We start from the raw sequence: 24,297 nt of genomic DNA on the forward strand, positions 1-24,297 counted from the left end.
AACCATTTTTGCAAATATACAGATAATAATCTTAACAAATTATAGCTGGTTTAGCTGAATGCATCATAAATTAATACCAGGTAACTACATCATCTCATCTCAGAGCGTAACATATTGCACCGGTTACCGCATAGCCATGGAAGCTAAAAGATGCTTAAAAAATCACATATGGGAACACAAAGCTTTCATATGGTAAGGAGAGCTTTGCAGTAACAGGTTGAAATATGAAGTCAAACAAGTTGGATGAAATTGTTTTAAAAAAAAAATAATACAAGTTTTGCGCTCCTTATTCCAGTACCTTTTGGTATGCTGCAAGCCCGACACCATGGCTGATTTCAGTTCATTTACACTACTGCCAGAATATACTATTAATACATCTTTACCATCTACTGGATGTGTTTTAGCCGTCAGCTGGTTTACATTTCATGTCATATTTGTATATATGACCTGATTTCCTTTTATACATTTCAGTAAATTACATCCCCAGTGTTGGCAAATGAAATGAAGTTTTACTTTCCTCCTGGAAAAACGTCTTTCTGCTTTACTTTTATCCCGCTAAGATATCAATTGTTTTGACGCTTTCATCGACCCAGAATAAGAAGACATTTGGGATAAGTCCAGGCTTGCATATCCTCCATCCTACATTACTTTGTTTACCCTTTGTGCGTCTGCTAGTCAGCACTCAGCAGACGCATTTCTACTTATATAACTGTGTGTGGATATGGAAAACACTTTCCATTTACACTTGTGTTCAATGCGATCAGTATCTGTCTCTGACCATCTCTAAATGTGCTTTGATTTATCCAGTCGTAGTCACGTAGTCAAGTTTTTTGGGTTTACATCAAGCGAAATTTGAACGATTTGCTCACTGAAAGCGATTGTTGATGCAAGGTATAAGGTATTCTTATTGTGTTTAAGGGCAAGTTTGAGGATGTGTGTTTGTATGTGGGTGATCTTTTAGAAAGGCTAAACATTGACATGAATGCTAACATTTTGTTTTACTGTTTCTTGCTGGCTTCCGTAGGTTCCATTTATTGTCGTTTTAGCATTCTTGACTAAACTGCCTGATTGACAACAAAAATGGTCAAGATGAATCCTGGTGACTTTACTTTGTGTTTTCTAATCAGGTCAAATGCACTTGTTTTTTTCTGATAATGAAAGTACAAACATTTAGCACTGAATGATTTACCCTGATACAGGAATTGCCCATCTCTCATTTTGAATATTGAAGATTTGTTCTGAAGTTCTTTTTTTTTTGTCTCAGAGGTTTTGTAAAGTAAAATAGTGCACTAGGTTTACATCTGCATTCATTCATAGCTGCTTGCAGAGAATCAACAGGTTTGAGATGTTCAGACATACTGATTGAGGAGTCTGACACCATCTCACACATGCAGGTTCTAATCACAGATCTGTTGTGGCCTTGCAGAAAAAAACTGAAGCTGAAGGTTGCAGTGGCATGCATGCATATCGTCTGCCTTGTGTGCTGAAAGCAGCTGACCGCATGCAGCCTCTTCACACTGCACTGCTTCCTGTCCGAGGACATCCTTCCCTTTTTTGTTCTGTCAGACAGAGAGCTTTACTTGCTAGTTTGCTTTTCTTTTCCCTTACAAGTTTATTTTCAGCTCTTTAACTTGTATGAAAATGACAGTTTCTTCTGAAGGGAGATAGGTTGGATGACGATTTCATACACTTCTAGTTTCCTGTTTTGGCACCACATGCTAGTAAAGAGAGGCAAAGAACAGCATTTGCAGAAAACCTCGCTACAAATGCGTTACTGATCTTAAATGAGATAAGAGGTTAAAAGTGACGACTTGAGTTTTGTATTCATTTAGGCTATTAAAGATAAAGGTTCCAAAAGGGGCTCTTTGGAGAGATGCCATAGGCGTACAACTTCTGGTCCTCTAAAACACTTTTTGATTGATAGTTCTTCAGAGAACAGTTTGTATATGAGATGTAATACAAGTGTGGAGAACCAATTTGAAGTTCTATATAAAGTAAGGGTTCTTTATGAAATGTAAGGGTTTTCCTAGAGCCATAAAACCAAGACAGGATTTACCACCTTTTTATGCTGGCTAATTAAGTCGTAGTTGTAATTGTTGATTAGAATGAGGCAAACTAGTGTCTGTTAGCATACTAATGAAAGACTTTACATTGTGTCTTATGGGAAAGGCCATTGAAAAGGTCTTTACTGATGGTGCTTGACCCTATGAGAGAGTGTGAAAGTGACACAAAATGGCTCTTTTGAAATTGAGAGTTGAGGCACTTTGGAAGGGGCTAAACTGCTTCCCCTCAGTTGCTCACCCCTCTGCTCTTTTCTAAATTAACATTGACAATACGGTTCTATTTGCTGGCACTGAAATGCCATTCTGATACCATTGTGAAGGTATCAGAATGACATAAAATGTAAAGTACACTCTGCAGCCCCTTTTCTGCTGCTAGGAATAAGCCGGCCAAAGCTTGCTTGCGCATGCCTTAATCATTAATACTGAACTGTGTGGTTTCACTGCGACTGAATCCTACAGCAGTGGTGGTCACGGTGAACAGATCTTAACCAGTGCTGTTGGTTCTGCAAGATTTAAAGTGTAGATATGTAGAAATGATAAAAGTTCTATGCATGTAACTGGAAACTCCTGCCAGCTGCTCAGCTGCTGTGGTCAAATAGCCCATTTCTCACCTCAAGACTCAGAAGCGTGAGACAGCATCATGTGCCATTTCCCTTCAACCACAATTGTGCCACTTGTCGCTTGACGACTTGAGTAGACCAGACCAGAACGAAAGGAAAAAAGTTATTGTTGAGATAAAAATAGTGCTACGAATAATTTAATTACTTTCTTTAGACTGCATCCCTTTCAGCATGGCTGTTGAAGCTAACAGAGCAAAGATGCCTAAGAAATCACTTTTGGAAGCTCAGTGCAAAATTAACAATAGGAGGTTAGCATATCACAGATGTATGTCAAGTTTGTTGAATCATGTCAAATATGTGAGTGTAGCAATTTTTATTGGAGTAGCACTTGTCTCTGGTGAGGACGACCCTAAAACGGGGGAGTCCAGAATGTCATATCTGTTTGTTGTGGAGAGTTCTGGTAGTATTTGATGAGGGGGAAAACTATCACAGCTACCGTTGTTGGTGCTCCCAGGCAGAAGTGTCTTGCCTGGATGAAGTTCACACTAGGTTGGGACCCTTCAGGCTATAGACAGTGGGCTGCATTCTATGGGGAGGGAGTGATCACAGTTTCAGGGGTCCCACTGCCTTGCAGCTTGTCTTCTGAGCTCGGTACAGGGTCCAAAAGGACAGTCTACACCAGCCAAGCTGGGTACCTGCCAGGTCTTCCTCATTAACTCCAAAAGCCCCTGAATCCGCTGTTCCATTCATTGTACAGTGTCAGGAAAAAGGGACTGTGCAGGGATTTTTTTTGTTCTTCAAGGTATAATCAATCTAAATGTACTCTCAAATGTACAACCTGGGTCCAACTTAAGGTTCTATTGCATACATGAATTGAGTTTTAAAGTATACTACGCTTACTTTTGCAGGGAAAGGTATATATTTGTACCCTCTCTGCCTGGATTTAAGACTGAGTGTATAGACTCATTGTAACTTAAAAATATATTTGCAGTCGAATATGGTCCAATTGTATTAGCTAACAAGTAATGAAAGCTTGAGCAATTAGCATGCCTGTATCTTCATATGCTTCCCTTAAACTGAATAGAGTTGTGAAGTAATCTCAAATAGATTTGCTTATTAGCCTTTTAGAGCCATTGCAATGCTAAAGAAGCTAACCTTGGACACCAGACATGGCTTGACTGTTTGGATTCGTTTGCCATAAAGAGGGAAAACTCTGCACATTTTTGCCAAACTATTTAGAGATAAAAAGCCTGTAGGCCTACCTGATGTCTACATTGCTCACATGATTATGCCTCCAGTATTCAGCTATGGATCAGTGTAGCCATTGGTATTGGAGCATGGCTTTTAAAATGGCTCTTGGTAGAATGCACATGTCCCTTGATATCATCCTGCTACCCCTATTCTTATGCTGTCTGTGCGTGTGTGAGCATATCTGACTGGCTCTTCTGTTCCCATGTGGCTGAGCGATCGGCACAGAGCCATCTCCAACACAAGGGTGAAAGGCAGTGCAAAGCTACTGTGCCTTTTCTTTCCCTTCTCAGTGCCGCTCACCAGTGTCCACTTCAGTAGAAAACCTCCCCAAACAATGAACAGAGTCGATATATTGTGTGAGGGAACACCGGCATCTTTTATCGCAGACCGCATGCGGTCATTTCCTTCCTAAAACTACAGTGGCCGAAGCCTGTCCTGTCTCTGGATTAGCCCCGGTGTTTGGTTAAGGTCAGCATGCGTAATCAGCAGCACCTCTGCAATGATTTTTTTTTTTCTTTCCCCTCTAGAGGTCATTGAGAAAAATAGTCAGTTAACAGCTTGCTTCCTTCGCCGTGACATATGGGTGCTTCCATGTTCCTCTCTCGTTCTGATTGCCTCAGGCTGCCACACAGCAAGTAACATGATTCCATTGCTTCTCCCACCAGCTGCAGCAGAGCTGCACTCACATGCTCTGATTGAGCTGTACTAACCATCTTTTGAATCTGCATCTGAGAGTTTTGGGTGCATCCATGTCACTGGATTTAAGTGGTATGCATCAGTACTACAGAAGTGTAGTCAACAAGCCAAGATGTGTTTTGGTGTGCAAACACTAGAAGTACATGTACTTAAGTAAAAGGGGCACACTTCTTACTTTGGAACTTCAGCATTTTATTTTAGACAGAAAGATTCCCAAAAAGAGAAGAAGAGAATGTAAAAAAACATCAGTTCCAGTACTGAATTTACTAAGAAGTTCCACTGCAGGAGCTGTAAAGTTAAGCTTTGACCGGTCAGGATAAGATTGTTCACAATTTGTATTACAGAAGCATCTCATCTTAATTTAGGAATCTTATCTTATAGCATCCTATCTCAGATTAGGAAATCTTAACTGACTTGACTGAAGTCAGCAATCAACTGTCATGTCTGTTATCTAGCAGCTGACTATATATATGCACAGCTGAAATATAAACACGTAATTAAAATATTCAAGTTAGTTAGCCAGACTAGTTAGCTAGCTACCCTTACTGATGTAAAAAGGCCAACAAAACTAGAGCTCCATAAGGTTGGAGTTTCAGGAATATTCTGACAGTGCTTCATGCTGTTTGTCAGAGCACTGCATTTCTTCAGTTTCTCAAACGCTTTAGCCAACCATGCTAATGCTACTCCTCCTAATAATCAGACACACATTCAGCTCTCTCTCCTCATTATTCACCACCATCACTATTATATTTTATCTGACAAGTTTTCATCAACACATGATGGTAATAAGATGGGATGGTGGAGATCGCGTCTGCAGTGTCTGGGATTAAGTCATAACTCAAAGCACAACTTTCAGTGTAGATAAATGTAACATCATGCTGATTATAGTGAGCTGTGCTTCATATCCCTGCCTAAAACGATAGAACCAGTTAAAAGTTGTCTTAAAGTTTGGATAGAATTAAGGAAGTTTGGTCTAGTTAGGATGTTTCTGTAATAATGTTTGCGTATCTGGAGTTAGGATAAGATTATGAACTGTTCTGTCCTAAATTCAGTCCTAACTGAAATTGCCATGGAGACTAAACAGATACGAGTTTAGACTTAGGAAGTTGCTGTAATATGGTCTAGATCTTGAAGTTACTGAAGACTGTTTGGTTTTTTTTTTTTTTTTTAACCCAATACTTTTGTACTCCAAGACAAGTTATTCTTTGGGAAGGTACTGTTACTTTTACTTGAGTGTTCATTTTCTTTCTTTTTTTTAACCTAAGTATTAGTGCTTTTGCTTGAGTTTGGGTTTAGGAACGTCTTTCAGTGCACTGAAACCACATCCAGGTTTTCATTAAAGTTATACAGACCGGTCAGCGTGATTTAGGGCACAGTATGACTTACTGTAAACTATATAAAAAAGAGCAATGACTTTAAACAGCAGTTAAACACAGTTGTGCCAAGTGTGTGTGTGTGTGTGTGTGTGTGCGTATGTCACACAGGCATATGAATTTCCCAGATTACGTATGCAATGTTGATGTTTTGTTTGTTTTATAGTTCACAGTATCAGCAGTAACTAAAGGCCTTGACACATGAAATGTGATTTATTTGTGTGCTTTCTTAGAAATTACAAACGCATATATAACTGATTTCTGTTTTGGAAAACCATGCGTTTCCTGGATGGCACGGCTTTTGTGTGAAAACACGCTAATGTTTCATGTTTTTGTGTCATCAATTCTTGTCACACTCAGTGATAATACAGTCTGAGGTACTTAAGTACATTTTCCAATATGAGCACAGTCATTGTTGCACAGCCCTTGCCCCTGTCTGTGCTGCATCTGGTTGGTAGTGTTCTCTCGCTCTTGTGCAGAAACGAGCTTGTGGTTTATATCTCATTTCCATTAAGACAATATACAGTCAGACAAAGAGGCATATTTTATAGTATTATATTAGAATGCATATTTAACGTACTTCACTTTTATTTTTGCTAATAATCATACATGCCTTGAAGAGGTTTCAAAGCACAATGAAATTGCATGAGCAAGTTGACATTTAATATGCTGCAAACAAATGAATACCATGCACATCCTCTCTGGTTTGAATATGAGTGAATGGATGAATTTCAAATTCTGGTTTAATCTCAGGAGCACCTGGCTGCTGCTGCTGCTTACTTCACACTCTCTGTTGCTCAGAGGAACAGTGGCAGTTACCATGGCAGCGCGGCACGACGGTGCGGGATTTGTTTATTTACTCACTTTGTGACGTCAGTGCAGGGAGTTCTGGTGACGCTGCTCTGGCGTACAATAGGACAGACGAAAGTCATCTGCTGCATAAAGACAACACACTGCAGCAGCTTCTAACACAATGTGTCTGCCATCAGTGCACTAAACAGAACTTCAGCAGAAGATATGAAGATATACGTTCATGTTATCTTTATCTTCTCTATACTGTTCTATACCCAGGTTTGTAGACACCTGCTCAGCCAGCATTTTTCTGAATTCAAGGGTATTAATAGAGTTTGTTCCCTGTTTGCTGCAGTAACAGCTTCTTGTCTTCACCAAAGGCTTTACACTAGATGCTGGAACATTACTGTGAGGATTTGATTTTGCATTGAGACAGAACTGCAATAGTGAGGACATACTGATGTAGGATGAGTAGTTCTGGATCACAAACATAACAGCTTATTGGTAAGGTCAAAAAATGCAGTTCCGCTGATTATCTTGTTATAAAGTTGGTATTAAATGCGTTTTAATATTCATATAATATAAATAACCTATTCATTTTAGTTCTCTTTAAGCAATACAATCTAAAAAGACAATATAGATACCATACAATGGATCTAATATTAATTTAATAAACATTAATAGTTATTAAGCTCTTATTTTATATGTTAGATGTCCCAGGTAGGCTCTTTATCTTGTCTTCGCTTATTCCCCTCCCTGTCTTTATGGATGCTCAGCTTACTGGCTCTTCGCCCTGTGGCTTTTTTGGCCATCTCACACATGAATGAGCCTAGTCAGGATGAGTTTGGATCTGCCATATGGGAGATTTCATTAGTGCACGCGTGAGGGATAGTCCTCCATCCATGGCCAGAGGCTGTGTGGGACACCAAACCACCACCAGCATCACGCCTGTCTACGTTTTAATTGGATATCACTTACATACGCATACATCTAGTTGTCTTCCTCTTGAGAGTTGAGATCTATGTTTAGTTCAAAAAGACTCTGATAGGGTGTGTCCAATGCTTTTTTTCACCTTACATCTTTCTTTGAGAGCTGTTATTTAGGGAGTAGTAATGTGTTGTGTTTAAATGTAGGCAGAATACATTGTAGTGATGGACAAAAGCTTTCTTTGCTTGCCGTTTGGAGATGACTCAATACCATTTTTCTTTTCTGGCACATGTATCATAGTACACAGATAACCTGCTGGCTCCGAGTTAGCCTAACATTTAAGTAAAAAGAACAGAAACTTAGCAGCTTATAGAGGTGTACGTTTGGAAACTATGCTTTACTATTGAAAAACCTCTAAGGTAAAGGACCACTTATAACGCTTGTGTGAGTTTTTACATCGAAAACAATCAGTTAATTACTCTTTGCTGTTTAACTGTATTCAAAAAGAAATACAGGCTTTTAAAATACACATTGAATGGGTGGATCTAAACTACTGCAGGCTGAATAGGTATATATATAGGCTATATATAAGTTGAGGTGGAGTGGAAAAGTGTCCTGTGGTCTGATGAATGAAAGTTTGAAATTCTTTTTGGGCACTGCTTAATTAAGGCTAAAGAGGAGAGGGATGCACAGTTTAAAGCCAGCATCCATGATGGCATACGGGCGCGTTAGCGCACATGACGTGAGTGACTTGCATGTCTGGGAGGGCAACATAAATGCTGATCGATGTACACAGATTTTGAAGCAACATCTAGATGGCATCTTTTAGGGAAGGCCTTGCTTATTTCAGTAAGACAAAGCCAAACCACATTCTGCACGTATTACAACAACATGGCTCCATAGTAAAAGAGTCCGGGTGCTAAACTGGCCTGCCTGTAGTTCAGACCTGGCATTCAATGAAAATATTAGGTGCACTATTAAATGAAAAAGGAGACTCTGAACTGTTCAGAATCTGAATTAATATATCAAGCAAGAATGGAAGAATATAATAATTTCAGAATTAGAACACTTGGTTTCCTCAGTTCCCAGTACTTGGTGTTGTTAAAAGAAGAGGTGATGTAAAACAGTAGTAAACATGCCATGTTTCAACTTTTTAAAAATGTGTTATAGGCATGTAATTACAAGTGTATAATTACAAGTATTTTTGTAAACAATATTTTCAATTAAATTTAGGCATTACGTGTGTGTGTGTGTGTGTGTATAATATAGCACTACATCATGTCTGTGATATTTGCTGTGTTTTCCCACAATCAGATCATTTTCTGCTAGTACTGAATTGGTGGCATATCTGCTTGCTTTTATGACTCTGTGTCTTCTGCTTTTCATCGTTTTGGGAAAAACTTGAAACTCTAATCTGTAACTCATCCGTAAATAGCTCTGGGTTATCTGAATGTTCCTGGTGGAGCACCCGGGACACGAACCCAGGGATTAAAAACTCAGTAAAATGCTAATAGCTGGTTTAAAGGGGGATAAGTTGCAGGAGCAGTCGCCTGTTGGTGGAGCAGCATATGTAGGGTGTGTGGGGCCGGCGTGTGAGTGGGAGAGCTAGTCTGTCATTAAGGGCAGGGCTGGGATGCTTGGCAGGAACGAGGGAGCGGTAGACGTGGCACCCGTCCTGTCATTGTGGTGAAGGGCACGGGGGTGAGAATCGGCACATTTAACATCCTGCTGGCCAATAAACCGGATAAAAGATGCCCGTCATGAGGAGTTTACATTTGAACTGTAAGCACAAGTTAAAGTTGGGGTGGCCAGTACAGTGTCAGTGTTTCCGGATATATTGTGGATATCATCAGTACTTCTAGAACATTGAACAACTGTGAATATAATAAACAGGGACAGATTTAGACTAATGTTAAAATAAATGTGCCGTTCTTATTCATTTATTTTTGTTTTAAATTATAGGGCAAAAAAGATCATGATACTTTGACATTTTTACAATATCTCCCACCCTTAAGTTAGTATTAGTGAGGACTAAGAGACAGCATCTGCGACAAGCTGCACAGACAGACAAACATACACACAGCATACTGATGTGTAGAGATGAAAAGAGAAGGACAGAGAGACAGACAGGCAGACAGGCGGACCCACATGCAGAACAAAGGTGAATAGGAGAGCCAGTATGAATAAGGCAAAGACAGTTCCCATCTATATGAACATTGTGGCTGTGCTACAGTCTCAGTGAAGTGGTGTAGTGAGGAAGACGAGTGAGACAATACACACACTTTCAGGTAATTTAACACACACACACACACAAACACGTGTGCAGGCTGAGTGAGTCCACCTTCAGCAAGCACTGCCGCCCGCCGCCCAGAATAGACTTACACAGCCATAATTAGAAGCAGCTTTGAGTGGCAGACTTGCTTTCTACACACACACACACACACACACACACACACACACACACACACACACACACACACACACACACGTGAATACTGAAGATCTGTTCTAATATCTAATCTCTCTCTGTCTGTCTGTCTGTCTTTATCTTTGTCTCTTTCTGTCTCAATCTCTGTGTTTCTTATCTTTGTTTCTGTCTCTCTGTGTGTGTCTCTCTGTCTCTGTGTCCCACTTGCCTATCTGTTTCTCTCTCTCTCTCTCTCTCTCTCTCTCTCTCTCTCTCTCTCTCTCTCTCTCTCTCTCTCTCTCTGATCTCTCCTCTCTGTCTGTCTTTCTGTATGTCTTGCATCTCTCTTCTCTCTCTCCTGTGTGTTGTATATGTCTGTCTCTCTTGTCTCTCTCTTTCACCCTCTCTGTGTATCTCTTGGTTATCTCTCTGTCTCTCTATTTCTCAGTCAGTCAGTCTGTCTGTTTCTGTGTATTTTGTCACTTGGTCAGTCTTTCTCTGGCTCGTTTATTGTGTATCTCTTTTCTTTCTTTAATTTTTTTTTAGTCATTTCATTTCTTTTTACTCTCTTTTTCTCTCTCTCTGTTTCTATTTCTCTGTGAATGACCCTCACTCTATATCACATCTGTCTCTATATCATATCTTTTGTGTTTGTATTATCTCTCCCTCACTCCTTCACCCTCTCTCTGTATCTCTAGTTTATATCTCTGTCGCTCTCTTGCTATCAGTCTTTCTTTTTCTGTCTCCCTTGGTCTATCTCTTTGTGTGTCTTTCTCATTACTCTGTCTCTCTCTCATTTGTTCTCTCTCCTTCTCTCCTTTTCTCTCTCTCTCTCTTTCTGTCAGTATGAATTCTTTGCCCTCAGCGTTGTTGATTGATACACTGATTTGTTTTGTTTTCTGCTGCTCTGTTTGTGCATTAGCGGCCACGCGTTTATTCACAAGCAAGGTGTGTCTTCCCCTTCTCTGTTGCCGTGTGGTATCCAGGCTCAGCAGGCTATCGCTCCTGTAGATTTTTTAAATCCCCTCTTTTTGGCAGAAAGACAATCTGGACTTCCCCATGCTTGTCTGTGTGCTGCCTGATCAACAGTCTGTTCTCCTTTCTCTTACTGTTCTGCATGTTGACAGTACAAAGTGGCAAATGAGACTGTAGTGAGGTTTTTGTCAAAAATATGATATGAAATGAGCTTGTAGGTTGTGGTTGTTCAACAAAACAATTATTTATGAAAAATGCAAAAAAAAGTTAGGAATGTGCTGTTTAGCAAAAGTGTAGTTCATTTTTTAAAATTTATTTCATCTTTGTTTTACGTATACAGTTTAATTTCTATGGGACTGTTGGCAAAAACAATTTACAGAAATTTCATAAAAAAGCCTTTAAAATAAATAAATATTACAGTGTTCTCAGATGTTATTGATACCAAACCAGTATTGATTCAATGTTTGCAACACCGGCTGTGCTGATGAGGCCATCGTTTAGAATCATGTTCGTCTAATCATTGTGCTTTAGCCGTTGTTCCAGGTAGTGCTGATTGTAACCTCAGTTCTCTTTCGATGTGTTTTCTTCAGGCCTTTCTTCAGAGAATAAGACAGACTGCGGAAAACCAGCAGTGTCTGACACCTGAACATGTCAAGGTACGAATCATTCTCTGACCATCCAACACATTTGTTAAACATTCATTTTAGATCCAGTCAGTGAGGAAACTTATCCAATGTCTGTCTTGCTGCTAACACCTTTCCTTGTTGCTCACGTCAGATCTTGTTCTCCAACATTGAGGAGATCCTGGACGTCCACCGTGAGTTTCTGTCAGCGCTGGAGGGCAATCTGCAGCCTGAGCCTCAACATTATCATGCACTTGGACACATTTTTCTCCAGTTTGTGAGTGCCGTTTAAATCCACCTGGCACACACTTTAAAATTACCTTTGATTTAGTTGTTGACATTTTTCCCATGTGCTGTAGAGTTGGGAAAGTTGTCTTAAAAATCAGCTTGATAACTTCTTTTTCAACTGCTAACTACATCTCCAGTTAATGCTGTAATTTGTACATTCACCTTAATGTTTACCTGGGTAGAATGTAATCCTACAGATATTAACCTCATTTTAGATGAAAATATCTCTATGGTGATTGTCCTCATGATTAGTGTTTTCCATGCTTGATATGTAGTCCAGATGCCTACATACATACATGCATTTATATAGATAGCCAGATACTGACTTGTAACCCTTATGCTGACTTTGCACAACTTTGCAGCCTGCTTGAAACCTACATTGCTCTATGTCGTCAGGACTGGTAAAGCATCAAGTACAAATTAATGACAATTTAAAAATTCATTTTCAAACACTTACAAAGACCAAATGTATACATTTATAGGTAGATAATGAAAATAACAGCTGGAAAGATAAAAATGCTGTAAATTGCACTTCATGGGTGACTTTAAATAGCTGAAACAATATGCTGTATCGAAAAAACAAGCTGGTAAATTGTCATTGAATTGGTGGTAGTGGCAGTTCAAAAAGATGCAGTTCCTGACTTTGTGTCTTGTAGGAAGTATGTTTTTAGCCCTCAGCCTTTAGCTTTGTAGCATTGTATGATGGGAAGACCTGGCTAATGGGTGGTGAGTGGGAATTAGCTATGACTAAACAATTAGAGAGGAAAATTTGTGGTTAAATAACATCTCCAACATACACATATGAATAAGGTATTGTTTGAAAGTTTGGAGTCCACACTCCATGATGTGGAGTGGAGAAACTTTGTCGCAGCATTTTATTACTACACTGCCCTTGCAGTCCCAACCCTTTATCCTTCTTAAGCCAGCCTGCATCTTCATATCTCTGTCTACATCACTGGCCTGGGTGGGTAGGATGATCCGTCTCTCTGCCCTTATCCAGCTGCCCTGATGCTATTCAGTGCATATGTCTCCCAGCTTGTGCAATAGAATTGACCGTTAGTGTTCTCCACCAAGCACATTGAGCCATCCAATGTCATTGTGTTAGCAGCAGCTCAAAAAGATATGTTGACTGGCATCAGTCGTATTGGAGAAAGTGTGTTACAGCCCTCACCCTGCAAGCTTGGTAGCACAATGTGATGGGGGAGATCTAGCTAGAGGGTGGTGGGTGGGCATTAGCGACAGCTAAACATATAGAGAGAAATAAACTGAATAAAAATCTCTCCTTCTGCTTGCAAACCCATCTGGAATCAGTTAAAAGTTTTGAATTCACACATTTTGATCGAGTTTCTTCATTTTTTACAATAAACTGAGTGAATTTGCACCGTGCTTTTGTTGTTGCAGATGGGTAAGTGTTAATCCCCGAACCCAAACAAACTTTGACAGTAACAGTAATATTTTAGCAATCTCTCTCAGTCCCAATGCTTTATTTTTCCTAAAGCAGGCTGCAGACATCTTCACATCTATGTTTACACACAGTATTCCAGATGTATGAGCTGAAATCATGCTGGTGGATCTTTGTTAGAAGCCTTGACTTAGTTGAGTTTAGGCATTAGTGCAAGTAGCTGTGCTGACATAGCCTCGGTGTCAGAGTTGAATCATTCTCCACAGTAAGTCAGAGACCGTAAGCCCCTGTCAGAAGAACTATTGCATAATTCAGGATGAGGAATGTTTTAGGACTGTGGACGTCTGGAAAGAAACACAGCTGGAACAGTACACACTGTGCTGGGATTGACCCAGGTTTGGCATAGGGCTGTGTTGTCTCCAAAAATAACGATATGGAGGGAAAAAAGTTTGAAAAAAGTTAGTAATTTCTGTATTTAACACTGCAGTAAATATTTGCTTTATTTCCTTGGCTAACTCCTATTCAAGGCCCTTCAGTGCTATCATTGTGCATTAGTGCAACAAAAATATGTTTGTCAAAGGAACAAACAGTGCTGGGGCTATTTTGGGTGTGCTTTCATATTGGAAAGAAAGTCTGAAAATGAAAGCTAGCTATGAGAGTTTTGAACTTTCCTTACTTGGTGCCTGGGGGGAAATTGACTTTAGCCTGAAAGGATAATTTCTGACTGTTTGTCTGTCCCTGAGCTGAGATGTAATGCATTAGCTCTGTGAGAGCACCACTGTCTCCCATTACAGGTGCTGTGGCCAGGGGGGATTTATTATAGCACTGAGACCACTGCCATTGCTGAACGTGATCTCTCTCACACATGCATGCACACATACAACGTTTTCATACAGTGTCAGGATTCACAAGCATATTCTGGAGTGCTGAGCAAAAGTCAAAGACCACTCTTGATTTATTTTATTTCCAGTCAAAACAGCCATTAAGTGCTAGTTAACAAATTTTCATGAAGGAAAAAAGAACATATACACAGAAAATTCCAATAAATTCCAAATAAATAGAATGTGACATTTTTCAAATTGGGACATTGTTTCATGTCCAAATTGGTGGTTATTACAGCCTCCATTCTTTTCAGGAGACTTATTTTCAGCTTATCAAAGAATTCTGCAGGGATATTTCCTCACACCTCCAAAGTTCAGGTTCATTTTCTGATTCTCACAATCCAAGTATTCCCAAATGCCTTCAATGATGTCTGGGCTCTGGGGTGGTCAGTCAATTGTTCTGAGAACACCTGCAACTTTTTGAAGCTTGATTTTTCTCCTCTTACACAAAGATGAAAACTTAGTGCTGTTTATCTCATGGTAGCATTTTTGGTGGTCTATCAGGTCTTGCACGGTTGTTAAACCCAATGTCTCTGTATCTTTGAATGTATTTTTTTGGACTCTAGTTTTTTTGCCTATAAACCTAACCCTAATCTAAACTTCAGTATTTCAAACGTGATAAATAAGACATTTAGATTTGTAAAAACCAGGTACATTTTATTGGTTATCCATGTTTTGGATGGCCCGAACAGAAGAGTTCCTCCACATCCATTGATATATTGGAGAGAGAGAGAGAGAGAGAGAGAGAGAAAGACAGAGATGTGAGCAAGACAGAAGGTAAACGTAGAAAGAGGCAAACAATGGTAAATTCTCTCCAGCCATTCATTGTCCAAAGCCCATTACCACAGAGCTGCCCATGGGATGTGAACCTGTATCACTTTTCAGTTTCATCCGCATGGCCAGATAAGCGGCCAATCCCAGGAGAAAGAGAGCAGCACCTTAGCCAAGGTTACAGCCCATACTCTGCTTCTGTGCAGCCCATCTAATCACAGTTGAGCCAAAACTCCATACATAATTTACATATACTGACCTCATTCTAGCCTCATTACCTCCTTCTCTAAAGCCAGAGCCTTTAATACTAAGCTGTCAGTCTATGTTCAAAAACAGACATGTCAGATGCCTTCTTCAGTGTCAGAGCCGATAACTAGATCGCTGAACAGAAGAGATGCTTTGGACTGATAGTACGCACCCAAGAGCTTGTCTGAGCGCTGTTTCCTGTTTGGTAGCACTGGCTGCTTCTCTAAGGGTGTGACGCTAGAGGCTCGTGAGCTTCAATTTCACTTCCTGTGTTGTTTCGAATAACGGAAGTCAGGTAGCAGTGCTGTACAGAGTCTCCTTTTCAAACCAGTTTCATTACCTTTTGCCCTCTGGAAGGCCTGCATGTTTACAATCTTGACTAAAATAAGGAAGATATATTATTGACGAAGTGAAAATACAAACAGTGGGCTATTATGTGTATATCCAACTTTCAATTATATATAGGTTAAAAATTTTTATTTGCTATTTGACACTTGTTTTTGTGTGTTTAAGAATATTCAATGACAGATTTTGTGGTAGCGATTAAAGGAATAATGCCCACAATACCACAATAATAGAGTTTTATGGAATTAATTATGGTATCCATAATTATATACTTTGTAAACATCTTTGTAAATGTACGTTTTATGTAAGTGGATTATCTTCTATCTAAACTCTTCAGAAAGAAGTCTTGAAAAATTATAACTTAGTGGCTGTTTTGACTGGAAATTAAATAAAGGGTCTATGACTGTTGATATAGTGACCACATTGAGACCTATACAGTATGTACACTCTCTTTACTCACACACATTTTGTGTTCTGTCTTTTTCAGAGAGGCCATTTCTCAGTCTATGGAGAATACTGCAGCAACCACGAAAAGGCCCTGAAGCTGCTCATAGAGCTCAATAAGATACCCCACGTCCGCACCTTCTTATTGGTGAGAACTTGATTTCTACACATGTTTTAAATGAGAGTGGGAGTTAGTTTAATTACCAAATAAAATTGATTGGTACAGGCCCAAGTAGATGTGAAAATTCATAGACTTCATTCAAATTCATATGAAGCTGATGTATAAATGTGTGATTTATCTGTTTAAGCACTGCATGCTGCTAGGAGGAAAGAAGAGCACAGATGTTCCTCTTGAGGGCTACCTGCTTTCCCCTATCCAGAGGATCTGCAAGTATCCTCTACTGCTAAAGGTAACTTAGCATTTCTTACATTCATTTTTCTATTGTAGAAGATACATTTACACAAACAGCTGTTCTTATGTGTATATGCCAACCAATGTGTGCACTCTCCACCCACACATTTGGAGTGGTAACCATAATTATATACTTTGTAAGCATTTTAAACGTTGCACAAAATAAAGCAATGAGCCACAAGAGGCCCTGCATTACACGATTTTACCACAAGTAAGGAGCGCTTGGTGCATGTTTAAGCTGTAAATGTGGGCTCTAGCAACATAATAGCCAAATGTTATTCCATGAATAGTGCAATGGTTTTCAAAACCTGTGAATACAGAATACAGGGTAACACTTTTTGAATCTCCACTGTAGATACTTTGAAGATGCTCACTTTGACCATAACTAGTGTTCATATATGGAACAGAATTTTAAGGTTAATGTAATAGGTTCTAGTAAATCTAACCCATACATTTCACTAGACAGTTCTGAAGGCATCTTTAGATAATCTATAGGGGCCTCTTAAAATAAAGTATAACCAAGTTCAGTTCAGAAACTGGAGCATTGGGTTGTGTGCATAGTAAAAAGCAAAACATGTGCAGCTGACGTACATATTTGTCTTGATTTTAAGTGTGAGCGGCTCATGGCACCTGGTTTTGTGTTGATATGTTGTTAGACAATTATACAGAGGCATGAGCCTCACAGACGTGCTTGAAAAACACATTTGCCATCAGAATGAAAACTGTTCAAACCCTCAGAACCAGATGTGCCAGTGTGTGAGAAGGTACAGCACTAAATATGCAGTCGTGTGGCTGCAATTTGCATGTGCAATCCATGCTAAACTTTTCTTAAACTCTGTTTTGTTAGCCGTGGGTGAATAAACCTCCTGTAAAATGTTTAGGTAGGAAAGATCTCCACAACCTCTTTGTTAGTGAAGTTTGATTTTCTGTTTGTCTCTAGCTTGATAACTGCTCAATTATTTATTTATTTATTTTTTTTAAACTATATGCCTTTTGAGCAAGCGGCTAGTGGCCAGGACTGCACCTAGTTTGCATGATAAACCTGTGTACATACATGTTCACACCGTTTCAAGGGTCCAAGCCTGCAAAAATTAGTGTGATTTTTATACCCTATCACACCCTTTGGCAAACAAAATGGTTCTAAACTCTATACATAGGTTTAATCCTATGTACATTTATTTACATTTATGTACATTTATATTATGAGGTTGTTTAAGGAGCCAAAATATGAATTTTGCTGCATGCAAGCTAACACTTCTGCACACTGCTGCACACTGAATTGATTTAATAAGACCAGCAAATGACTATAAATACCAAACCAAGCTTTGTCACGTGAGATAGTCAAGTTGCTTTGGCAATGGTAAAGTACATTAGGAGTAGGAACAATGTTTGTATTTTGTCTTCGGCACTGACATATGAAAAGTGGTGCTAAACACAACAAAACTCAATATCTGAACATCAATATTAAATATTACCATTACTGAATAACAGTGAACAGCTTTAGAGTGTATGATCATTACACTGGCATATGTGACAAAATGCTCTTGTTCTGTTATGTAATACCAACAGTGTGCAAATAGACAATGATAAACAAGTGCATAATACCATTATTTACTTCTTTTAGTCTTTCTTTGTGTTCATTTGGACTTTCACAGTGAGGACTGACTGCAGTATCTAAAGTACACAGTGAAAAGGAGGAGTGAAATCATTTTAAATCTGCTTTGTTGTGTTATCTGTAACTGTGATTTGATGAGGATACAGAATACACAGAACTCAGTGAGTAATGTTCCAGTGCACTAAGCTTAGTTCTGCTACAGGAGCTGTTGAAGAGGACTCCTAAGAAGCATGTGGATTACCCCACCGTGGAGGAGGCACTGCAGGCCATGAAGGAAGTGTGCTCCAACATCAATGAAACCAAGAGGCAAATGGAGAAACTGGAGGCTCTGGAGCAGCTACAGTCACACATAGAGGGCTGGGAGGTGAGGGACAGTACATGCTGTTGATGTCTTTTCTGAGTGATTGTTGCTCTGATAATTACACATAACAGCACAGGATGCGACACCGCATACACACATGTGCTGCGTTAGCAACCACGAGGTCAGAGTTTGGTCGGCAGGCTGTTTGTATGTGGTAGTTCGTATATTTGAGTGATATTTAAGTATGCAGCTCTCATACATTTCCTGAGTAGAGCCTTGATGACGCAGGCAGAATCCATGGTGACATTTGCTGTACTTTTAAAACAAGGAGAAAAAGGAAGTGATAATGCAAAGAAGTCCCAACCTCGTTACCTAGGAGATAAACAGGTTCATTAGAAAATGCTACTGTATGCCATGTTCTCTCACCCTCTCTGTTTCTCTCTCTCTCTCTCTCTCTGTTTTACTTTCTCTCTCACTCATATCTGTAATTCTCTCTTGAATTCCATAAGTTACAGAGAGAGAGAAAAAGGAAAGGTGAGTTAGAAAGAGTTAGAGAGAGACAGTGAAGAGTATATGCAAAAGATTTATAGAGAATTACAGATTTCACTCTTTCATGGTCTAATTCTCTCTGCGTCTGTCTCTCCCTGTTAGTGTGTCTCTAATTCCACGCTTTCTCTTTTTTCTGTCTCTGTTTTTCTCTCACTTTTCTCTCTCCCTCTGCAACTTCAACCTTTCCTCTTCTCTAATTCTCTTTCTCTGTCACTCTTTCTTGCTCCAATGTGGTCTCTTTGTGTTGCTCCTATTTTTATTTTTTTTTCTCCCTCACTCCATTCTTTCTCACTTGCGCTCTCCCTCTGATTTTAGGGTTCTGACAGACATTTCTCTTCCTCAGTGGCCATGCATGGTGTGTTATTTCCTACAGCAGAGTGGCATTCACAGTAGCTCAGTATTTCTCCATTCACTGCTCTCAGTCACCTCTCAACAGAGTCCCTTTATTCTCGGCTCCAGCCCCTGCGTGCCAGGGTTTCCTCACCCCAGCCCACCCTGAGCCCTATGCCATGCTGGCAACAGGAATGCTAACTGGATGTTTTGAGTGCATGCAAGAGTTAGACCAAGTGCTTGATTGGTTTAGTTTCTATGCTTTTATGACTTCATTCAAAAGTCTCTCTATTTCACTAGTTCCCAACCCTGGTCCTGGAGTAGCTAGCTGTCTTTCACATTTCATTGTTTTCCTTCTGTACCACACCCACTTCCAGCTCAGTAAGGGCTTGTTAACTAACTTATTTGTTGGATCAGGGGAAAAAACATGTGCTGCTCCAGGACCAGGTTTGGAAACTACACACACTAAACACACACCATATTGATAAGAACTATGGGCAATTTCAACTCCTTCTATTTGTTTGAAAGGGGAGATGCTCATATTACAGGATTGATCTGGTGTTTAGCCATTTGCCTCTGATATATAGAGGCACTAATGCAATATATACACATGGTTTCTTGGTTTATTTTGACAGAAAAGCAGCTTTGTGGTAAATACACTATCCAAGCACTTTGTTAGGAACACCTGTAAACCTACTCATTCATGCAATGTCTAATTAGCCATTCATGTGGCTAATGCAGTGCATAAAATCATGCAAATATGGGCCAGCAGCTTTAGGTAATGTTCACATCAACCATCAGAATGGGGGGAAACATGTAAGCACAGTGATTTTGACTGTGGCGTGATTGTTGATGCCAGATGGGCTGGTTTAAATATTTCTTTAACTGCTGATCTCCCAAGATTTTTACGCCCAACAGTCTTTAGAGTTTACTCATAGTGATGCATTAAAAAACATCTAGTCAGTGGCAGTTCTGCAGATGGAAATGCCTTGTTGATGAGAGAAGTCTACAGAGATTGGACAGACTAGTTCAAGCTGATAGACAGGCTGCATTACCTGTGTTGAGCACAAATGCATCTCAGACTGCACATGAGTCGATGAAGGTGGATGAGCTACAGCAGCAGATCACATCAGGTTCCATTTCTGTCAGTAAGGAGCAGAAAGCTGAGGCTCCAGTGGCCACAGGCTTAGCAAAAACTGGACAAATGGTCGAAACTGGAGAAATGTAGCCTGGTCTGATGAATCTTGATACCTGCTGAGGCACACAGACAGTAACGTTAGAATTTTGCACTAACAGCCCGAATCCATGGACCCAAACCTACCTTTTGTCAACAGTCCAGGCTGGTGTAATGGTGTGGGGAATGTTTTTTTAGGCATAGTCAATCATCGCTTGAATGCCACAGCCTATTGACAAGCTTAGTATTGTTACTGACCGTATGCATCTTTTCATGGCAACAATTTATCTTCTAATGGTTTCTTCCACCATAATAATTCACCATGCCACAAAACAAAAGTTGTCTCAAACTGGTTTTATGAACATGATAATGAGTTTAGTGTTCTTCAGTGGCCTTCCCAGTAACTAGATCTGAATCCAGTAGAACACCTTTGGGATGTGGTTGAACAGGAGATTGAACACCTGAAAAATCTGTAGGAATTGCAGGTTGAAATCCTGTCAACATGGAGCAGAATCTCGAAGGAATGTTTGCAAGAATTAGTGTAGTGTTCCTAATAAAGTGCTTGGTGGATGTATATATCTGTGCCCATGTGTTGGGCAGCTCTCTGTGAGGCACTGGCTTAATGACAGCTAGATGGCATTTATGGCTTTTCCTAACAATGTCAGAGAATGATTTAGATTTTACATATAACAAGTGATGTGGCAGGCAATGAATTTAAGGTGGACACCAGCTGAGAGAGTATGGTGAACCAACAAGCTTTATTATGCACGTATTATTTAACATTCAGCTATAAGAGAAACTCTACTCTACAGTAAGATGATAAGCATACAACCTGGAAACCGCAAACAATGCAGGGAGCCCAACAGCAAAACAGTAACAACAATGGAAAGATTAACAATAAAGGATGAATAATATTCACTTTTTGAGCATGCTGGGAGGGTTAACTTGATCCAAATTAGACCCCTTCCCCTGGACCACTCCAATAATTTGAGACCAAAGTTTTACCATCTACTGACCTTGCTGTGGTTTAGAAACTTTGAGTATGCTAGCTGACAGAATACAAGTAAAATTGCCATAAGATATAATAGCAGCAAGGTCTGTATAATAGGCCAGTGTATTCGGATAATGTTTATATTTTACACATAACTTGGCGACGATGCTTCAAATGTAATTGTCATGTTGGCAAAGGTAATTGGTAGGGAACTGCAATTTACTTTATGATGTTAAATATTATGTATGCTGTATTTTATTAACTTTTCTGTTAAAACAATGGGTTATTAATAAGCATTTAGACTTAGTCTACCAGTAAGGCATTTTCTATACCAATGATTTAGATGAACTGTAAAGTTTTATATATATATATATATATATGGGAAACCAATACAAAAGCCAGAGCTTCTTTCCCATCTATCATCTTTGGCTATCCTCTATGATATAATATGCTGTATTTATATCCCACTTTGCCTTTACAAGTAATGCCAGTATTGCTGAAATGGAATATAGTGCTTGCTGTACCTCCAAATGCAGTACAGTGAAGTGCATGGTCCTGTATAATTTATGTAGGTTTAAATGGAGTTGAATGGATCCAGTATGTCCAGCAGATGTCTGCTGGCAGAAAATTCTGCATAAGCAGGTAGAATGCATGCAGTGTAACGTAAATCACCTCTAATGCACAGAGAGTACAGAATAGGAAGAAAACACACTGCCAGTGCTCTAATCGACCAGTTTGGTCACACCATTGATTAAGCAGCAAAATGGAATTTGCACACTATACTCCTGCAAAGCATGGACACTCGCATCCTGCGTAGGACTACGTCTGGAATGCTCAGACCGGATGAAATCAATTATTGACGGTCCAGATCATTGCATACATCTGACTCCTTGACATCAAACAAGTCTGAGCATTTTTGGTTCCTGCAGGACTCAGGCTGGCAGGCGTTTGAAGAAAGGTAGAGACGGAAATAAAAAAGACTTTGGCTTTGATTTCTTTATTAATGAAATCAGTCCTTTTCAAAGAAGGGCACTTTGTAGAAAAGCAAGCCTGTGCTTTCTGTTAATAAGCAGGTAATTACACGCATCACTGATATCAAAAGATATTAACAGTTTAAATAGCATCTTTGCTATTTTGCTGGCATGTGGAGAGATTCCCGTCAGATTTCTGTCCTCTCATTTCCTCAGGGGAACAAGTTATGTTGCATTACTAATGAAATGTCATGTGTCATGGTGGCTTTGAATCACTTCAAATAAGCTTATAGGCAGAGTGAATGTCTAATTTACTTCTCAGAAAAGTCAGTGTTATCCAGACAGCTTACCTCTTATTATTTCCTTTTTTTTTTTTACCAGGGAACGAATCTAACGGATATATGTACTGAGCTGCTCCTTCATGGGAACCTGCTGAAGATCTCCGCAGGAAACATCCAGGAGAGAGTGTTCTTCCTGTTTGACAACCTGCTGGTGTACTGCAAGCGGAAGTCCAGGTTGGTCAACCATGCAGTCTACATTACTCCTACTTCTACACAGTGCCTGAGTTGCTAATATTTACTGGTGCTAGTGTATGGAGATACTGTAATTAAAATTAGCCCTTAGATGTTTTTTTTTTTTAATTTACTACTTAATCATATTTAAATAATTATTGACTGTTACAGTTACATTTGATTTACATTCTGTTTTGACAGCTTCATATCAACAGTTTCAACTTGGTTCATTTGTTTAAACAAATGACAAAACTATTTTTTTTTTGGCAAAACAAAAAAATTATCTCCACAAAATAAGTCTGTACACTTAACAGTGGCTTTATCGAAGTGAAGTCATAAAGAAATATCTCCTTTTCTGCTTTCCAGCACAAATTTCATAGTAATTGAAAGTTAACCACATGCACTTTGTTTCTATCTGCTTTTGTTATCATCAGCAATAACTGCAGCTATTAATGGTTAAAATGTGTACTGTTTCATTTTTAATCCTTCATGTAAGTTTCTGGGCTTTTATATTATTTGAGTAATTGAGGAACAACTTTTCACTCAGTATGTAAGTTTTCTTCTTAAATGTTCAGAGTCTCAGGGAAGAAGTCCACCAAACGGACGAAGTCCATTAACGGGCCTCTGTATGTCTTCCGTGGCCGAATCAACACAGAAGTGATGGAGGTGGAGAATGTGGAAGATGGGACGGGTAAGTATCTTCACCTGCATACCTCTGTACTTATGCTCTAGAGTCAAATTATGACCATTAGTACAGTATAGAGCTTTCACAGCAGCTAAACCAGGGTGGGCAATATGATGATATGTGAATGTTGTCTTGCTTTTTTGAAAATTATTATTGGGGTTTTTACTTTTAGTTTCATACATAGTAACACTGAACAATTGCATTTACTGTAATACAACACTTTTAAAAAGATAAAGACGATTTAGACCAGTTTAGAGGGCTTGTAAACCACAGCCACCCATGTATAGTAACTGAATAAACTGCACATGAAGTAGCTGAATGGATTGCAGCACATTGCATTGTCATTATTTTATTACTTTTTTTTTTTTTACCCCAGAAAATAACCAAATTTTTATAGCCCTTTTTTTAAAATGTAGTGTTGCTGTTGGCTGGTGCATTTTGTCCATTCCAACTTGTTCACAAACCTCAGGAAAAATAAAAAAAAAATTTTTAGTTTAAAAAAAGCACATTTTAGCCCAAAACTTTGTCAGAACAATACCAAAACAACGCATCAGGCAGAATATTTGTAACCATTTTGTATAATGGCTTTGCGTGAAGTAGTTTTAAGAGGCTTTAAACTCTTCAGATTTGTGGTTCCCCTCACCAGTGCTAAGAACAATTCGATAAGGTTCTCTAGAATAGAGCGTCTCACATCAAACCACTCTGAATGACTG

General features: G+C 39.3%; 1 protein-coding gene across 1 annotated transcript in view; it reads left to right on the top strand.

Moving 5' to 3' along the window:
• The window catches only part of prex1 (phosphatidylinositol-3,4,5-trisphosphate-dependent Rac exchange factor 1), a 111,260-nt gene that overhangs the window by 19,210 nt on the left and 67,753 nt on the right, over positions 1 to 24,297 (top strand). The window contains exons 2-8 of the mRNA XM_017722205.2: positions 11,635 to 11,700; positions 11,822 to 11,944; positions 16,088 to 16,192; positions 16,353 to 16,454; positions 18,274 to 18,435; positions 22,769 to 22,902; positions 23,475 to 23,590. Coding sequence (XP_017577694.2) covers positions 11,635 to 11,700; positions 11,822 to 11,944; positions 16,088 to 16,192; positions 16,353 to 16,454; positions 18,274 to 18,435; positions 22,769 to 22,902; positions 23,475 to 23,590 — 808 coding nt within the window. The remainder of the gene's footprint in view (positions 1 to 11,634; positions 11,701 to 11,821; positions 11,945 to 16,087; positions 16,193 to 16,352; positions 16,455 to 18,273; positions 18,436 to 22,768; positions 22,903 to 23,474; positions 23,591 to 24,297) is intronic.

The sequence above is a fragment of the Pygocentrus nattereri genome, chromosome 28 (genome assembly GCF_015220715.1).
Source record: "Pygocentrus nattereri isolate fPygNat1 chromosome 28, fPygNat1.pri, whole genome shotgun sequence".
Classification (NCBI taxonomy): Eukaryota; Metazoa; Chordata; class Actinopteri; order Characiformes; family Serrasalmidae; genus Pygocentrus; species Pygocentrus nattereri.